General features: G+C 44.7%; 1 protein-coding gene across 1 annotated transcript in view; it reads right to left on the bottom strand.

Annotated features, from left to right (window-relative positions):
• Positions 1 to 19,419, bottom strand: part of LOC144790699 (cytochrome P450 2J2-like) — a 205,153-nt gene that overhangs the window by 92,046 nt on the left and 93,688 nt on the right. The window contains exons 4-6 of the mRNA XM_078665422.1: positions 16,832 to 16,992; positions 9,205 to 9,378; positions 5,227 to 5,368 (exon numbers count right to left, since the gene is read on the bottom strand). Coding sequence (XP_078521548.1) covers positions 5,227 to 5,368; positions 9,205 to 9,378; positions 16,832 to 16,992 — 477 coding nt within the window. The remainder of the gene's footprint in view (positions 1 to 5,226; positions 5,369 to 9,204; positions 9,379 to 16,831; positions 16,993 to 19,419) is intronic.

The following is a 19,419-nucleotide window of genomic DNA, read 5'->3' as shown; positions in this document are numbered from 1 at the left end:
TCGAAGAGGGTCGATAAGTGTGGGATCAGTTGGTCTTTAAAAGCTTTATAGAACCATGCAGTGAGGCCATCTGTACCGGGGGCACTACCTGACCTCATGATCATTAAGGCGTCCGATATCTCATCTCTTTCTATCGGGTGCATTAGAAATTCCCTGTCTGAGTTTGGTAGGAAGGGGAGTTCTATATGCTCCAAGTAGTCCTCAATGTCATCGTCTAATCCCCCCCCTCGTGCCGTGTATAGAGTCGCATAATAAGATTTAAATTCCTGGGCTATGTCCACTGTGTCAGTAAGGGTATCTCCTGTGCTTGAATTGAGTTCTGTTATTATCTGACTCTTCCTCCCGCCTCCTACTATCCTGGCTAACAGCGCGCCTGGTCTATCTCGCTCGCCATACACCCGAGCCGTGGCATATTTTCCCATATGTTTTACTTCCCTATCTGCTTCCTCATGGTATTCCTCGAGCAGGGTCTTAATCTCGATGCTAGCTCCTCCCTGAATACCGGGTCCAATAGTGAGTAGGGCGGAAATCGCCAAGTGAACGGGGGAATCGGGGGGCTGCGCGTTAGTATCTCAAGGAGCACAGGAGAGTGGTCTGACAGAGTTCTGGGGAGGACTTTGCAGTTGGTAATCACATCCATTCTGGGAGCAGAGACTAGCCAATAGTCAATCCTTGTGTGTATGTTGTGGAATGCAGAATAGTGTGTGTAGCCCCCCTGTGTCGGGTTGCGCGTTCGCCAGGCATCCACCAGGCCCAACCTTGTCATGACCCCCCGGAGCTCCAGCGCCGCCGCCGCTGGTTTACGGTGTGGGCCAGCAGACCTATCTAATGTTGGGTCTAGAGTGAGGTTCATATCCCCCCCACCAGAGGTCATTAGTGTCGTAGGGGTGTAGTTTACGCGCCAGTTCCTTGTAAAAATCTGGGGAGTCAAAGTTAGGACCATACGTATTAACCACTACGAAAGACATACCTCGCCCCGTGCATCTAGAGATAACATATCGGCCCTCACGGTCTGCCTCGAGTAGTTGCAGTGTGAGTTTAGATCTGGGGTTAACCCCAATCATGACGCCTCTAGAATGTGAGGTGTACCCTGCAGTTGCCACATTTCCCTCCAGCCCCCTGTGACGCAATATCCTACTATCCATGTCAAGGTGAGTCTCCTGCAGCAAGGCTAAGTCTATGTTGTGTCTCTGTAGGTAGCTCACTACTTTGCGCACTTTCCTGTGATCATTTAGGCCGCGCACGTTCCACGTAAGGGCCGTGATCTTATCAGCACGGTCCGTACCTATGTCAGTCGCCATTGCGCAGTACTCGGCGGGCATGCTTTCGCAAGGTGCAAGGCGCTCACATGACACCTCCGTGCCTCACTCGTGCGTCTATTACTGGCTACTCCAAGTGTTGTGTAGTGTGTGCTTGTTAGCGCTAGGTGGCGTGTGTAACCATCGAAATGGTGTAAGCTCTTCCCAACTCCCCCCCAAACAAAAACAGCCTTCCCCTCCCACAGTAGACCATCCCCAACTGGGCCTAGTCTGAAATTACTCCCCTCCCAAGAACTCCCCAAGGAACCCATACCAGTCCCCGAGGGAACTCACAGTGCTAATAGCGCTAGGGCAGAGGTCGCTAGCCGTGGATCAAGAGAAAGTTACAGTTAAGCAGTTGTCGTAGCTTTGCCCCTAGCCCCATCGCCCGTTGTATGTCTTTCAACGGCAGTCCGCCGCCGCAGAACAGTGAATATCAGCCAGTGTGCGCTCCCCGCATTGTCCCCTCCTTAAACTTCAGACCGGCAATAGCTCGGCCCTCTAGCGCAGGCCTAATGCATACATCGGAAAGACAGCAACCATCCCATGCAATTACAAGTAATAAGCTGTGCAGAAAGACCATGGAACTGTCTCCCCGCCATTCGGCGTCGCAGAATATACTTGAGCAGCATCTGAAGGCCCCATCCTCCGCTGCGAGCCGAAACAAAGGGCCAGCTGCACCTTCTACAGCCCCCGTAATGTCTCCCAGACCATGGTTAAGTCATCCATAAACTGGGTAGTTCAGTGGGGCTGCGCGGTCATTCCTGCTCATCCAATTGGCTGGAAGAGTCCCGGTTATCTTGCTGACTCCTAGGGCTAGTCCGTTGCTCCTTTGTCCAAGTCTTAAGCGCTTTTTGGAGGGCCTTCGGGTCAGGGAAGAAGTGGGAGTGCCCCTGCCGGTTTATCCTGAGCTTCGCGGGATACAGCATGGCATAGTCTAAGCCCAGTTCGCGAAGTTGTTGTTTGTAAGGGGCAAAAGGCCGGCGCTCCTCCTGTACTCTCGCAGTGAAATCCGGGTACAAGGAGATGTTTGACCCTTCGTATTGCAGCTGTCCCTTCTCACGAGCAACTCGAAGCGCCATGTCTCTGTCTCTATAGTTTAGCAGTTTAGCTATTATCGGCCTCGGAGGGGCCCCCGGGCGGGGCTGAGGTCCCAAAGTGCGATGCGCCCTCTCAACAATGAATACTGGTGAGAAGACGTCAGCGCCCAGCAGGGTGGTCAGGAGCTTCTCGACAAATAACTCCATTTTGCCCGTCTGAGTGGACTCCGGGACGCCCGTGATGTGTATGTTGGATCTTCGGGAGCGCGCTTCCAAATCCTCCGATTTGTCCTGTATCACCTGCAGAAGCTTGCTCATTTGCTTGCGGTCCTTGTCCAGTTCCATCTGACCCTCCTCGACCTCAGTTAGGCGCCTTTCCGACATGTCGAGGCGTTCTGCATGTTTGTCCACTCTCCCGGACATCCTGTCCATGCGGTAGGAAAGAGCATCAATCTTCGTACCTATCTGCGCAATACTGTCTTGCAATCCCTTTTCCATGGTGAGAAGAAGCTCCTGGCTGCCTCCCAGTGTCCGGTTCCTGTACGTCGGGCGCCTTCGTACGTCGCTGTTCAAAAGGGAGCTTCGTTTGTGTCTTGTCACCTTTCCCCATTTTGCAGGTCACGTTCTCTGCGATAGTCCGCAGCTCAATCCGACTCAGGGGGGGTTGGGAGAATGGGGAGGCCAAAATGGTCACCTAGCTCCAGCAGCCAGCTATGTCCCCAGTACTCACAGGACGCAGGCCGCGGCAATGTAGACTCACCCCGCGCCTCAGACAGGGCCGCTCCAGTTTTGCCAAGGTGTAGGTGGTTGCGAGGCCAGCCGAGCAGGGCGAGTCGCAGGCCAACCCCGGAAGTCACAATGGGCGCGGAATGGCTAGGCCGGAGTGTGCTACCACGGTCACGAGGTCTCCCCCACGCCACCACCGTCGTCTCCAAACGGCGTCGTGGGGCAAAAGTGTCCGTGCTCTTCGAGTGCGCGGCTCGGGCAGTGTCCAAGCGGTATCCCCAGCGGCCAATGGCGGCCAGTCCGAGCGGGGTGAGCCCCAAGCACACCAGGAGGTCACCTTGGGCATAGGATGTCTTAGCTGGTGTCCGCTGCCACCCACAGCGTCCTCGAGCCACTATAGGCTTAAAATGGGGTGCCACCCGGGCGCACGTCTCAGGCTATGTCTGTGTGGCAGCATTGAGGGCACCCAGCAGTCCGCTCCTCTGGCTGTGCCAGTACTCCGGCGCGGAAAATCGGCAGACCCCCGGGTGGGGCACAAGCACAGCCAGGTCCTGCACGCACACAGCGCAAGCGTCCCCAGCGCTCCGCCGCTCCCTAGACCAGTGCAGCCACTCCAGAGTCTCTCCTGGTCAGCAGCCTCACTCGGTCGGCTCGCAGTTATTCCCCCGCCTGGGCCAAAATGTCCAAATCAGGTACTGTCCCCTGTGCCAGCACAGGAGTCCGCTCACCTCCGCCGCCTCAATCCGGTCGCCAGACGTCGGACGGCTGCTCCTGTTGGCAGGCCCGCTGTAGCCCCGGATTCCCAGGACCGTCCCACGCCACACGTCGGGCGACGTAGGCCAGGCGCTGCCCCACTCCAGTCCGAGGCCGCGCGGCCTCCGCTGCCAGATATCTGAGAGGACGCCGCCCGTGCTCTGAGGGTCCAAACTGCACCGCTCCAAGCCCCGGTCACTCCGGGGGTGTCTGGGGGTTAAGCACTGTCCGCGGCGGCCGACCAGAGCTGCTGCAGGAGGATAAATGCCGAATAGTGGTAGGCGATGAAGCGGAGCTCGGCGCTCAGGCGTCCACCATCAATGCCGGCAAGCTCCACCCCCCCCGTCTGTATGAAGAATTCTAAGGGCTATCTATAACATGTGTGGCTCATTGCATCTGCCAACTAGCGTTCCACTGTTATACCTACATTGGTTATTTATTCTTTGCAAGCACTAGAAACGCCATCCTGATAGGCTCAACCCATCTTTTTCAATGTCTTTTCAGATATGTGTCTTTAAAGCTGCAGTAGGGTTCTATATCAGCCTACCCATGGAAATCACAAAAAAGTTTCCAAATCAGATAAACATTAATCCTCATCAGGATAAATATATTGTGGAGGCAAAAAAACACCCCAGTTTGTAATAAAATCTTAGCTGGGACATCCTCATCACTCATATGTTCCAGTTTATAGCTGTGGAATTCACCCTCATGGATGTATCGGTCACACATACATAGCAAACCCGCCTGTATAGGTGAGTGACTCCCAATTTGTAAAAAAAAAACTTGATGCTATTTTAGCTTTCTCCCTCCAAAAAATACCACCACTCCCTGTGAGCTGGTGGAAAAATATATCCCCAAAATGTATTTGAATCTCTCTCAAATGCTTCCAAGTATTGTTATTCATGGTCAGCTAACCATAGATGGGCAGAGATCTACCACTAATAAATGACAATTCAAAGAGAAAGGCCAAAGGAGATACAATATGGTTAGAGAAAGAAGGATAATTACTAGAGAATAAGGATACTAAAATATATAGAGGGATTCACAACCATAGAAAAAGGATATGAAGAGATGTACAGTGCTTTATGTAAATAGATTAATGAACATGTGGTCATATATAGATAATAAAGGGAAACTGGGGAAGTGAAGAGAACAAACACATAGAAAATAACAGAAAAACAGAAGAATAAACAAGTAAAATGGACGGAGAGTTGTAGTGAGGAAGGCATGCCAGAGCCTCCATTCAGTGTTTAGAGGGCCACCTATTTTTGTATTGTTTAAAAATTGTAGTGTATGTTGAGTTGCAAGTGCTCTACGTGTGAATATGTTGTAGGAACCCCTAAAGATGGATTGTGTGTCTATGTGGATCTGCAGAGTATGTATACTGGCAACACAATTATGCTTCGTACCTTGTATTTCCAGATTGTTTGTCATTTGGAGCAGTGCCCAGCGCAGGGTAGTGGTGGTGGTCTCTGATCCTGCCAAAAAGAGGTCAACCACAACTTGCACCAGGCTGTCCTCCCCATAAGTAGAGGAGGGGTCTTCTTTAGTCTGAGAAGGAGATTTAAGAGAAGAAAGTTAAAATGTTGAAATGATTACACTTCGTTGATATTTCTTTATCATATTCCATCACAGATCTCTATACAAGAATATATCCTTGTTACTCAAGTGCACCCTCAAGTCCTGGAACAAAACAAAAGCAATCACATCAAGGTACGGAATTTGATATTTGAGGTGGATGCTGTGCCAGCAGTGGGACTAGATAGATGGGAGTTTACTAAAGCCCCTCATCTGGGTTTTGTTCCCAAGAGACAGAGCATCCTGACTGTCATAGTAGAATTTTCAGTTTAGTCACAAACATAAGGGACTTCAACTTGCAGAATTTGCATATCTCATTCAGGCTGTTTTGTGTGCCTGCTGATGTAATTTCTGGTTAATAGTATACCTAAGTACTTGACAGCTCATAAACCCTCACACAGTTTCAGTGGTCAACCCACCCACGGCCCAAACATATGTGGACAGTCACATGTCAAGAGTAATATCACTGGGATAGTTTTGAGGTTAATAATGGAATTAGTAAAGGTCTTGGTGAATGAGCAGGTAAATGGATGTCTTACTGGATGTGGCACTCAGACAGAGGTTGAGTGCCCATATTGGGCAAGCCACAGAGTCTGCGAGAAACTAGAACTGGGCAGGTGACTGCTACTGGTTGATTTGGTGAGCTAATGGGTGATTAGGATTAATATGAGAAGGAGTGAATACACAGGTGAGTGACAAAATTGGGTAGATGAGTGGATATTTCTTTGAGGTGATGAAAGTGACTGTGACAGTTAATACATGAGCATGTGGATAAACAAGTGAATTGATAGGCATGAAACCGAATGTCAGGGGGTTGATGACTGTTTGGTGGAGGGTGAGTGAGCAGGTACATGAGCAATTGGTTGTGTAAGTAAAATGGTAGGCCAGGGAGTGGACGAGTGACTGAATGTTTACCTGCAAGTAAGTAAGTGATGAGTGACTGATTGAATTGTTGCATAGGGCCCCATTACGATGTCGGCAGAAGGCCATCCGACAGCTCATCAGTGGCATTCCGCCTGACATCTGAGGCATCTGTCTGACTATCGAATTAGGATACATGCGGTCCAACCGATGCCTGCGGGAGGTAATCCGCTCTGCCTTCGACAGGTTCAAGGAGCCTGTCGGGACTGAGGGCGGATCATAATCCCCAAAATGGAAGCGGCTCTTGCTCAAGTGGTACTGTGGGTATTATGATGTACGTTTCCGATAGCCATAGAAAGGCAGTAGGAAGCAGACTTTGGGGGTCCCTAGTTCGGTCCCCGTCCCTGCGGCCTCAGTGTGGCAGGTCATGGTGCCTGCCACACGGTGCATGGGTGTTTAAAAATTGTACATTTCCTATTGTAGCTTGTGTTGCAGCCCGCAGCACAAGCTGCAATAGGAAAAATACACTTTCTGACCGCCATGAAGGCGATCGCATCCTAATAAGGGTAGCGGGACCACTGACTCCTTGTCAGGTGGTCCAGTTTCCAACACGATAATGGTCGGAAGCTCATCCGAATGGCATCGTAATGAGGCCCCTAGTTGGGTGCGGGACACTGGGTCAGATTGGAGAGCTGTTCAATGGTACCCTAATCATATTGGTCATTGATTTTGACACCGGTGATGCCATTGCTCACACTAATTGTGATGTCATCAGTAAAGTCATGATCATTACGTTGCCATGGGATGAAAGGTTGAATTGGTAGCCTTATGTGCCGAACTTCTCAGTACCTAAGGTAACCTAACATGTCTTTTACTGACATTTGTATAATTATATTTGTGAGTTGTGTTTTTACCTTAGAACTGTTGTTTTACTTAGTAGGAAACTTCGGGAAACGGCCACTACAACGAAGCCGTTTCCACGAATTCCTTAACCACGCATGCAGTACAACGCATGCGTGGTTACCACTAAAGCCTTTACCACGCATACCTTTACTACGAGATTTGTAGTAAAGGCATATGTGGTAAAGGTAAAAAGTAAAAAATTGGGGGGCTTGGGGGGGTCTCCCCCCCCAAAAAAAACTCACCAAAAGTCACGTCGGGATATGAAGATAATCAGCGTCGTTTAAGAGAAATCGGGAAAAAAATCCGTTTCCTCTTAACGACGTATGATGTCACCACGCAAGTATTCGAGGTAAAGGTTATGCGTGGAAAACGAATTCCGTTGTAACGCATGCGTGGTAAAGGCATGCGTTGCAACGGAATTCGTTGTAACGTCATACATTCGGAAACTTCTATGTCAAATAAAGGAGGGTTTTTCATTAGTATTGTAATGCAGCCATGACCCTATGTGCAATGTGCTCAGGCCATTGACCCTTCCATGCATGTGGTATGCTTACATTAAAGCCTGTTGCCACGTATTCTGTTGCCCAATATTCTGTGGACAGTAAGCACAGGGATAATCTTTGCACAATATCGAGAATGATTGACAGGTAATTTTATGATGCATTTTAAGTATTGTGAGGCTCCCTTAAGAATGTGTATGTACATGTGAAATTAGACTAGGTCTTAAGAGTATGGAATATAAGATTTAATCATTAGCTCTATCAATTTTCTCTTCACTTTGCTATAATCTAAAGTACTATCTAAATTAGGTCTGCAATATTTTCCCAATCAATACTAATAAAGCTATTATTTATTTATTTATTTATTTAGGTGATTTGTAGAGCGCATGGCTACCTATTGAGGTTTCACAGCGCTAGCCTATTCACCGAACCTAGGACGATCAGCCGTTTCCTGATGAATTACAGTGAAGGAAACAGCCAAGTTTTTAACTGCTTTCCACAAAATGCAAATGATTGGCCACCTTGGGCCAATTTCCTAATACTAGGAATCACTGTTAGATCTTGATGACTGGATCAAAGTGCCCGATTTGGAAGATAGCCAGACGCAAAAGTTCTTAAATACATTGGCCCTGTATTCGTAAGACATTTTTGCATATAGCACAAAGTTTTAAACTGTACTCGCACTCAATTGGAAACCATTGCAGGGTGTGTGGCATACTGGCTGATGAAGTGAGCCTAGAGGAACAAAGGAGAAGGCGAGTAGCCATGTTCTGAACAGTTTTGGAGTCAACGTATCAGACACTTAACAATACCCAGGTATAACACATTACCATAGTCCAGCCTCGAAATCACCAGGGCCTGGACTACAGTTCGTTGAGATGGAGCAGAAATGGCAGGCTAAGAATGTTTTAGAGATTTAAGGACACCAAAACGGGTGGCAGGCATTAATTTATCATGTAGAGCATATCCAGCTAATCTTCTATTCAGACTTCCAAGTTTTTTACCGCTTGGGAAGGGGTAGAGCTCTTACCCAGATCAGATGGCCAAGGATGAGAGCCCCAGAGATGGGGTGGTTGCCCACTAGCAACACTTCCATCTTGTCCCCATTAAGTTTCAGCAAGTTGATGTTCATCCAAGCCAAAACTTTGCCAAGACAAGTGAAGGGGGTCTCTGCAGTGTGGTTTTCCTTCGTAAATAACCCTCAATTTGCCTGACATCAGAGAAAAGTATGAACCCATAGGATTACACAATCTCAGCAAGAGGCCCTACATAAAAGGTTAAAAAGCAGGAGGCTAAGGGTAGATCCCTGCAGCACCCCTAAGGCTAAAAATTGTGATTTAGACGTGTATTGGTGTGAATGCATCTGAAAGGTGGGATTATACAAGAAATATCTCAGCCACTTCAGGGCTGTGTCTTGAATTATTATTCCTACCCGTCTACGCAGCCTACGTATACCACCTATTCCTTCTACATCAGTACCATGTTCAAATCCAGTTTTACGATCAATTTGTGGGGCATGTCATTCCCTGGTTTGAAGACACTTACCTGTGCTATCTGCCTCAGGTAGTAGTCAATAAAGTCTTGTGGTTCATCGCACAGGTTCTCCTGGTGGGTCTTGATCTCCTTCTTCATATATGATCGAAGCTTTTCCCACTCTACAAACACTCGATATTGAGGCAGGGGTAGTCTGCTCATCAGGGATGGGAAAGCATCGTAGAGCTGCAGAGTGAATAAAGATAGAGAGGTTAAGGGGAAAACAGATGAAAGATTGTTGAATTAAGCACCTTCAGTCAGGGTCAGAGGATCCAATCAAAAAAGCACATACTCCAGTTCAAGCAGTGACCCGCAAAAATGTGTGTAAACTGAACCAACGCATTGAGGCACACAAGCCACTAGATTTCAGTGTGCACCACTGTAGATATTATTAGGGATATTAGACCTACTTCTACCCATAAAGTCAGAGTCAACTCATAAACTTGGTAAACTTCAACTCACTCTTCATAATTGCCTTTCTGCCTTCATCAGGTTTTCATTAGCATCCCCTCACCAGACAAGATGATATGTTTAACAAACTAATGCAGGAGACAGAAAGTTGAAGTTTACTCTGACAGCCCCATGTCCAGAACAGTCAAACCAGCTGGAGATCATTCACAGTTCGACTACCAAATTAGTGAATAGTTTAAATCACAAGTTATACAAAGAGAGGTTTTATAAAGGTGTGTATCTGAGGGAGAAGAATATTTGTATTTTATGTGAAGACGGAAGACTCTTATTAAGCATCACTTTCCTTCTGTGCTTCTCACAGCAGCCAATCAAACAATACAATTTACAACAATACAACATTAATAAACAAATTTAGAACTGCAATCCCAGGAATCACTGAGAACAACGTACAAGAGTGATTCAAAAGAGTTCCATTCTGTGGTTTTATAATGGAGGTGTTTCCTGGTCCTTCCTCTTTCTTGCTGCTCACTAGCAGTCAGTTAAGTGCCTTTTTGATTTTCTGAAACCTGCTGTAATTTATTTGCTCTTTTGATTTACTCATTGTAGATTTCAATGTTACAGGGCCTACTTTTCTCTTGGCTGCATACAGGCTTTGTTTAAAATAATTCGCTTTTCAGGTGTCTTTGGGAAGAAAGCAATTACATGCATGCATCCAAGTGACATCACATGCTTTTTCCCTATGTGACTCTTCATGTGTTTCACTACGAGAATTCGCACTGCAGAGGCCGATGCGCCGTTGGATTCTGCATCTACTGGAGTCATGTATTCTGATGTTGTCAGCCCTAGACCTGAGAGTACACCGCCTGCTCTTGACTCTGGTTTACTACCTGATTTTTGACACTCCTTGAAGAAGGAAGATTCTCATTGTAGAAAAAAGTGTCTTGACAAGGTTACCCCAGAGTTTTCTGATGATTCAGACTTATTTACAAAATTCTGATTCTGATTCTTAAGATAGTTGAGAATTAGATTGATTTGGCCATAACTAGCACAAAACTGCCTGATGCTCTATATTCTCTTTTGAGAAATCCAGTTTACAGACCTGCTCTGACATGCTATATTCTGCTGGAGGTCTTCTGGTCAATCCCAAGCATCTCTTTCATCCTTTCTCTCTCTACTGAGTGGTCTACAATATCCCATATCTCTAACTATATCAGGGCCCATGTTTGCCAGCCTCTGTAGAAGCCAAGTAGAAATGAACAAAAATTTGAGTTTCCGAGACCACTGATTCCAGATCAGGTATTGGTGACTCCTGCAATAGACCCAAAACATTTGGTGTTTCTGTTTAAATATGGCAGAGAACCCACAAACAGGGGTTGATCAGCCTTAGTCATCATGTCCGACCCAGGCCCTTTGGCACAAGGAATTCTGTCTGGCAACCTTTTAATTAAAGAAATATTGAAATACATCAGTGCATTTACCACGATTGATAAGGCACAACTTTCTCTCGGAAATGTATTTGGACAGAGGTTTTTGTAAGAGCTGGCTCAAGAGGGGGACGTTGTTGGGCCCAGCCATTTCCAGTACGACAATAGGTCCCTATTTTATCCTCAAAGAAAAGGTTTAAGCTTTCGAAACAGATCGTCCTTCATTCCCTAGCGAGGGAGAAGATGTTGCAACCAATGCCAAGAAGGGCAATCAATAACCACTGTTACCAACAGTTAGAGTTCGAAATCCTCCTCGACAAAGCAGACACACAGCTATTTTATGAGGCAATTGGTCTCAGCTTTCATCAGACCCTTGGATTCTTCGTACAGCGTCGGTTACCAAATAGATTTCTTTTCCCATCCTGTCCAACGCCATTTTCCTTAAGTCGTTTCATCTGTCTCAAACAGACATGTAATTAGTCAAGAACTTAAGGATCTTGGGGCATATTATCAAGGGGGGTTATCTCCGCTTTTTTGGCTTTAAAAGCCAAGAAAGCGGAGATAAAATTATCTCCCTATTACCTAGCTGTCGCTAACACCAGTTAGCGACAGCTAGTAGGAGATAGCGACCATCTTGGGCCCCACTTTGCATGTCAGTGATATTTATCACTAATGACATGCAAAGTGGGCGTGCCAAGATGTTAGCGACTGGAAACAGTCGCTAACATCGCTATCTCCTAATACCAACTTATGGAGATATTCGCGCTAAGCGCAAATATCTCCAAAAGCTAACACCTGCCCTGAGCAGTTCTTAGCCATGTTATCCAATGGGAGGTGGATAACATGGCTAAGAGCATTAGCTCGATAATGCATGAATATCGCGGACTTTTCAGCGATATTCATGCATTGCGGCCGATTTTTATCGCATTTGCGATAAACCTTGGTAATACCAAGGTTTATTTGCCATAAAAATCGCCGCAGCTCAGTGGTAAATTTTTGTCTCTAACCAAGCAATAGCGATAATTATCGCTATTGCTTGGTAATATGCCCCCCTGTTTCTAAATGTGTGCTAGAAAAATCTAACTTGCACCACAAATCTTTTTAAGCAACATCTTTTTTATGAAAAATAAATGCAAGAAACTCCATCTTGTAATAAGTGTTAGACATTTCAATGCTTTTGTTTTGTGCACCACTTTAAAATGGAAACTATTAAGTATCTTCAGTTGTGAGATTGGTTGACTCATCAGGACTGTAATGATGCTTAATTTTCTTTACCAATCCACTCTTTCCAAAGGAAGTATATTCTGTTCAAGTAGAAAGACTTAAGGTATGAGTTCAAAGCCCTATCTTTTGGTCTTTCATTATTTTAATGGTATTTAACCAAGCTTCGGAAAAAGGTGATGTCTAGTTTCAAATCCTAGGAATCAAATCTCTGATTTATCTGGATTATATTAATCATGTCCCAAGACAGATTCGAATCATTACTGCATCTTCAAATCGCAATTTCCCTTTCATAAACTTTAAGATTTGTTATAAACAAGGAAAAGGAAATTTTAAATCGAGTTCAGTCTTTAGAATTCTAAGGCAGGTAAACTCTATATTTTGTACTTTCACATTTTGGAACTCTATCTCAGATTTCCCATCACCATTTAGCAAGTATTATAGGTCTTCTAGTATCCTCGATCCAAGCTGCGTTTCCAGGCCATTTTCATTATCGAGCACTACTGATATTAAAAAAACATAATCTAAGAAAGAGTCTCAGTTACTTAGATTTAGTCCCTGAGATCTAGAGACAAAAGTAGAAGCTGTTTGGTTGGTAAAACACCTAAGTGCCTGGGATGGAAGAACATATTTAAATTTAAACCCAGATCTACTATCAGAATCATATCTCAGTGAAACTAGTTGCGGAGCTTGTTGCGGTGAGTACTTAAACGAAGGAGTATGGCCTGTCAGGGACTCCTGTCTACACATGAATTGTTTAGAACTTCTTGCAGGTTTCTCTGCAATGCATTTTTTCATGAAGCATCAAACTCACTTTTTTGTGGTTCTTTAGATGGACAATTTTACAGCAGTCTAGGGCAGCATATGTTCAGAAATTCTTGCCATACTAGCCAAAAAAGTTTGGGAATTCAGCCTGGCTCATCCGACTTCGCTAACTGCATAATATCTTCTTGGTCATTTAAACAAGATAGCAGATTGAAATTGGTGTCATTTAAGTGATCACATTAATTCTCATCTACTCCCTGTGGGGTATATTTCCCCTAGATCTATTTAGCACAAGGCTCAACAATCAACTTCTTTAATTCTTTGGTTTGAGGCCAAATATATTATCTTTGGCAGTGGATTGATCAAATATCTTTGGCAACGCTGTTCCCTGTGCCTTTGCTCATTTCCTAATGATATCATGGTGTCTGACCAAAGTCAAAATTATTTATTTTTATAATAATGACACCCTTCTGGCCATCTCAGATACGATTTCTGTCCTTCAGATGACAGTAGACATTCCGCCTCTGTTGCAAAATGCCCGCCATCTTCTCATCAGTCATCCGGACCATCTTCATGATCTTGTTATATCAGGTCATCTCTATTTAATGGCGTGGAAGGTGTAAGGCATATTTTCTTTACAGAAGACCTTTGCAATAGACTATCAGATTCAATAATTTATATAGGTTCCCGAAAGATCCATGGACTATAGGTGGACTTGAGCAGCATGGTCCTGCTAGTATTTGGAATCAAATACTGAGCTCTTTTGTGCCAATGTCACAGCAGCCAATTTTCATAGCTCCTTAGACAGTTAAGGTTGAGGCTATAGATCAATCAGTACTCACAAATCTGCTGTATCTTCAAATAACAAGTACTTTAATGGTAAACCTGTTGGAGATTTGCAGATTACTTTATGGAAATGCATGATTATCCCTCCTACTCATAAATATATATCTCTTTGGGATGTCAAAATTGTTTTGAAATTTTCAAGTAAATGGCCAGATAAAAATGTATCTCTCAAGTATATTTCTGCCAAACGAACAATCTTATTATTTTTAATGTCATGTAAAAGAATATCGGTTGTTAAGCCTTTGGACCTGTTATTCCTAAACAACAATTGTTCTTGGTTTCAAGAAGACCCAAAACTCTTAGAACTTCCTTCTTACTTCATCCAAAACTCTGTGTTGTTCATTGACTCAACAAATATGAAAATTGAATGGTTGTTCTAATACCAGACCTCCATCTTCCTCTAAATGATTAGTTTCCTTCATAAAACCTCATGATTTGGTCTCCTTTGTTTTCCTAGCAGGATGCGTTGAATAGGTTATGTCTCAATCTAACAACAGGTGCCAGATTAAAGGATATTTTGAGAGCAGCTGCTTGGTCTTCATCTTCTATATTCAAATCTTTTAATCACAAACCTATTGCTCACGCTTGATATGGATTTCCCAAGTGTTAATAATGGCAAGTCATAATTTTATTAAATTAAATCTCTCAGTATTTATAAACTTTTATATCAGACATTATAGTAAAAAAAATAAAAGGCTCAAGGTTCCAGCAAAAATGAAGGAAAAAGTAAAAAAAAAGATTTTGAGCCCCAGGTCCCCCGGGACATTGAACACTTCTATCTTAGGTGTAAGTACTAGACCCCAGATTTGGTGTAGAAGGAGAGTCATACATAACTGAATCAAGATTGTGGAAGAGAGATCAAAAGAGAGATTGATAGAGACAAACAGAAAAATGGAGAATGCACTAATGCTGGTATGAAAGAACCTTTGCTCTACAACAAAAGGATTGAGGAGAAGCAAGGAAGAAGCCACATAACTAGTAGTGAATCAGGCATACCTCCTCTTCTGTGCTGGCTCTGCTGGTATGTCAGTGGACCCATCATACCCTGTTATCAATTGTGATGAACCATTTAGTATTGATGAATGAGTTAGTAATATATATCTATAGTCCATCTGCTTTGCTGACTCAGTCATTCTTGCTGCCATAGGTAAACCAGTGGGTTGTGGGTCCACTGTTACCATTGCTGAGAGAGAGGGATGCCGTGACCTCTTACTCCTGCACAGCCCCCAGTGTGATGTCAGAGACATGTTAGGACACATTCCACAGACATATGACAAGAAATACTGTTCCTATTTCATAACTATTGGTGTGGCATGAACATATGTGCCCCCAATCAGTTCTGATAAGCAATTGGGGTCATTTGCTCTATCTGCACAGCTAAACATGGGGCATAAAGTGTATATATCCAGCAGTTTCCTATAACTTCAACATAGTGGCATGTCTGAATAGCCTACTGTCTTTTGACTGTATCGCTACACACAGCATTAGCTGTCTGCTACAGAGATAGCTGTATTCAATACTCTAAGGTATACTACAGTGGGCTTTGGGACTGCCCCTTACTTATGACTGGATGACTATTTGAATTCACTGCTCCTGGTTTAAAGACTTCTCTCCCTACTTATCTGTATGTGTAACTCTTGGAACATTTGGGGTTTTTGGATTTTCTCAATTTATCCTTCCACAGAGGACATCAGGCAATTATCTTTTTGCTCACTTTTTTTTTACGTACCGTTTGTGATTTAACATTCCATTTGAGTACATGGCTTTCTCCTACCCCTCTCTTTCTTGTATGAGTACTCCTCACAAGCTTGCCCTCTTTCCCTCACTTCCTGTCTCTCTTTTCCCATTCACCAGTCATTATCTGTTCCTTTCCATCCTCTCCAACCATCGCCCCAACCCCCTCTGTCTTATATTCCTCTCTCCTCTTCTCTCTGTAACCCAGCACTACTACCACAGAGAGTCTTTCACTCTCCTCTAGCCAGACTCTCTAGTGCTGCCTGATGCTCCCCCTTGCTGCTATTTGCTTTGCTAATGGTTGTGAAATTGTTCTAGTGGTGGTGTCTGAAAATTCTGGAACACTATTTTCTATACTTCTTGCTGTACACGTTTGTTACATTACTTGTAGATGCAAACTGGAAACCATCTCGGAAGAATAGATAATAACAATTTATCTTAAGTAATTTTTATACTTCCAAAATGCCACCACTTTCTTAGAAGTATATAAAATGTTCTGAGTTGGCTTTCAATATTTTCAAGATGGCTGCCATGTTCAGTCTACACACATTGGGGCCGATTCACAGAACTAATCTGAGAAAAAGTCCTAAACTTACTACTTTTGGTATTCACAAAAGGCATTTAGTAGTAGTAAAGTTAGGACTCCTAACTTTACTACTACTAAACTGAGACAAAATCCTAACTTTACGACTTTCGGTATTCACAAAAGGCATTTAGCAGTAGTAAAGTTAGGACTCCTAACTTTGCTACTTCTAAATGCCTTTTGTGAATACCAAAAGTAGTAAGTTTAGGATTTTATCTCAGTTTAGTAGTAGTAACGTTAGGATTCCTAATTTTAGTACTACTAAATACCTTCTGTGAATACTAAAAGTAGTAAGTTTAGGATTTTATCTCAGATTAGTTCTGTGAATCGGCCCCAATTTGATGGCTGCCTTGGAAGTATATTAAATATAATTTCAAGCTTACTGGCTGCCACTATTGAATTTACCAATGCCAGCACACATATATAAGCATTGGGAAAGCCAATAGCAGCAAGTAACAAGCATAGGTAAAGCAAGATCCATAGTCTTTGCGAATGCCTTTTACTCCATTAAGCTATTGAGTAAACTAACCCTATATATGTCTTCATCATAATTTATTTTTGTATTTTAAAACCATATTACCCTCTTCACCAACAGTTTAACAACCCTATTTTCCAGTTATTAAAAAAGGCAGAAATCCCCAATTTGATTGCTTACTCTACTCCACCATTGTGTGCGGATGTTCACCATACTGCTAGTGGCTTTCACCAGTTGTTGGAAAGTGCTGTCATCTATGTTGAAGGTATGACCAAAAACCACAGAACTTATCACATTGGCCACACAATTGACAATCGGTTGTGTGGGGTCCATGGCTTTACCTGGGAATAGAGGAAAATATCAGATATTAGTTATTTTAGCTAGATGAGAGAGCAAACGTGTTGCTTGGTACATTGGGTGTGTTTGTATTGTTTTGCCTTTAGGAAAATTACTGCTGCAGACCTCTCTTTTTTCAGTTTTAAAACTGTCCCGTTCATTTTCTAGAATTCTAGTTCTTCTGCGCGTCAATTCAAGTCAATTACATCTTTTTGCAGACTAAATAAAATCATTACTATACATTCAAAGAATGCATACACCAGTAAAAATAAATAGAAAAGAAACATATTAAGCTCCAAAAAATAGCAATTCTTTCACGCTTGAAGAACTAGTTTAAAAGTTAGTATGTTTTCTTCATACTGGTGACCTGCTTAATTTGTAAAAGTGTCAGTTCCCAAAACCTGAGTGCGGATGGGTGTCACCTTCAACCTGTGCTCAAATTTAAAACTTTCAACAAAAAAGGGGACTAGGCACAATTAAGGTTCAGCACGCACTCTCACTGTATAAATGGATCAATGTACAAAGAGTATGTAGTTCCTCAGTTTATATCATGAGGGAACACCATTAGTGTCAAACCCGTGCCAGAGAAGGTGGGTGGAATGTGAATATTCAGGAGCATGAGCCCTCACCCATCCAGATGGGTGACAGGCTTCATCATCGGTACAAAAGGGGGTGGTGATGGACGGAGCATCTGAATCAATCAAACACTCACACCCAGTCAAAAGATCTGGGTTTAATCCATCACCGTTCTTTAGCCCACTCTGCCACCCCAGTTCATACATGGCTATATGCAAATCAGTCTGACCCTGTGCCTCATGGGAACAGTCCAGCCCGAACTGCCAAGCCATGTCTTCCCTGGACTGGAAACAAGCTTCCGAGGACCGGTTTCTGGCATTCCAGCCGTCTTCAGCCCGGCTTGCTTGAATCCAGTGGGAAAGTGAGCAAGGGACTCACGTCTGAGCATACCCTGCCACACTTATGGCGGCCAAAAGCGGTACAAAAGGGGGTGGTGATGGACGGAGCATCTGAATCAATCAAACACTCACACCCAGTCAAAAGATCTGGCTTTAATCCATCACCGTTCTTTAGCCCACTCTGCCACCCCAGTTCATACATGGCTTTATGCAAATCAGTCTGACCCTGTGCCTCATGGGAACAGTCCAGCCCGAACTGCCAAGCCATGTCTTCCCTGGACCGGAAACAAGCTTCCGAGGACCGGTTTCTGGCATTCCAGCCGTCTTCAGCCCGGCTTGCTTAAATCCAGTGACAAAGTGAGCAAGGGACTCACGTCTGAGCATACCCTGCCACACTTATGGCGGCCAAAAGCAGTACAAAAGGGGGTGGTGATGGACGGAGCATCTGATTCAATCAAACACTCACACCCAGTCAAAAGATCTGGGTTTAATCCATCACCGTTCTTTAGCCCACTCTGCCACCCCAGTTCATACATGGCTATATGCAAATCAGTCTGACCCTGTACCTCATGGGAACAGTCCAGCCCGAACTGCCAAGCCTTGTCTTCCCTGGACCGGAAACAAGCTTCCGAGGACCGGTTTCTGGCATTCCAGCCGTCTTCAGCCCGGCTTGCTTGAATCCAGTGGCAAAGTGAGCAAGGGACTCACGTCTGAGCATACCCTGCCACACTTATGGCGGCCAAAAGCGGTACAAAAGGGGGTGGTGATGGACGGAGCATCTGAATCAATCAAACACTCACACCCAGTCAAAAGATCTGGCTTTAATCCATCACCGTTCTTTAGCCCACTCTGCCACCCCAGTTCATACATGGCTATATGCAAATCAGTCTGACCCTGTGCCTCATGGGAACAGTCCAGCCCGAAATGCCTAGCCATGTCTTCCCTGGACCGGAAACAAGCTTCCGAGGACCGGTTTCTGGCATTCCAGCCGTCTTCAGCCCGGCTTGCTTGAATCCAGTGGCAAAGTGAGCAAGGAACTCACGTCTGAGCATACCCTGCCACACTTATGGCAGCCAAAAGCGGTACAAAAGGGGGTGGTGATGGACGGAGCCTCTGAATCAATCAAACACTCACACCCAGTCAAAAGATCTGGGTTTAATCCATCACCGTTCTTTAGCCCACTCTGCCACCCCAGTTCATGCATGGCTATATGCAAATCAGTCTGACCCTGTGCCTCATGGGAACAGTCCAGCCCGAACTGCCAAGCCATGTCTTCCCTGGACCGGAAACAAGCTTCCGAGGACCGGTTTCTGGCATTCCAGCCGTCTTCAGCCCGGCTTGCTTGAATCCAGTGGCAAAGTGAGCAAGGGACTCACGTCTGAGCATACCCTGCCACACTTATGGCGGCCAAAAGGGGTACAAAAGGCTTCATCATCGGGCAGCTCCTCATTAGGCTGGAACTGTAATGCCCAACGGGCCCCTTGAGGGGGCTCTTTGCTGGAGATCTTTTAAATCCAT

This window comes from Lissotriton helveticus, chromosome 11, assembly GCF_964261635.1.
Source record: "Lissotriton helveticus chromosome 11, aLisHel1.1, whole genome shotgun sequence".
In the NCBI taxonomy this organism is placed as follows: Eukaryota; Metazoa; Chordata; class Amphibia; order Caudata; family Salamandridae; genus Lissotriton; species Lissotriton helveticus.
Note: the sequence above shows the minus strand (reverse complement) of the source record. Positions and strands in the feature narration are given on the sequence as shown.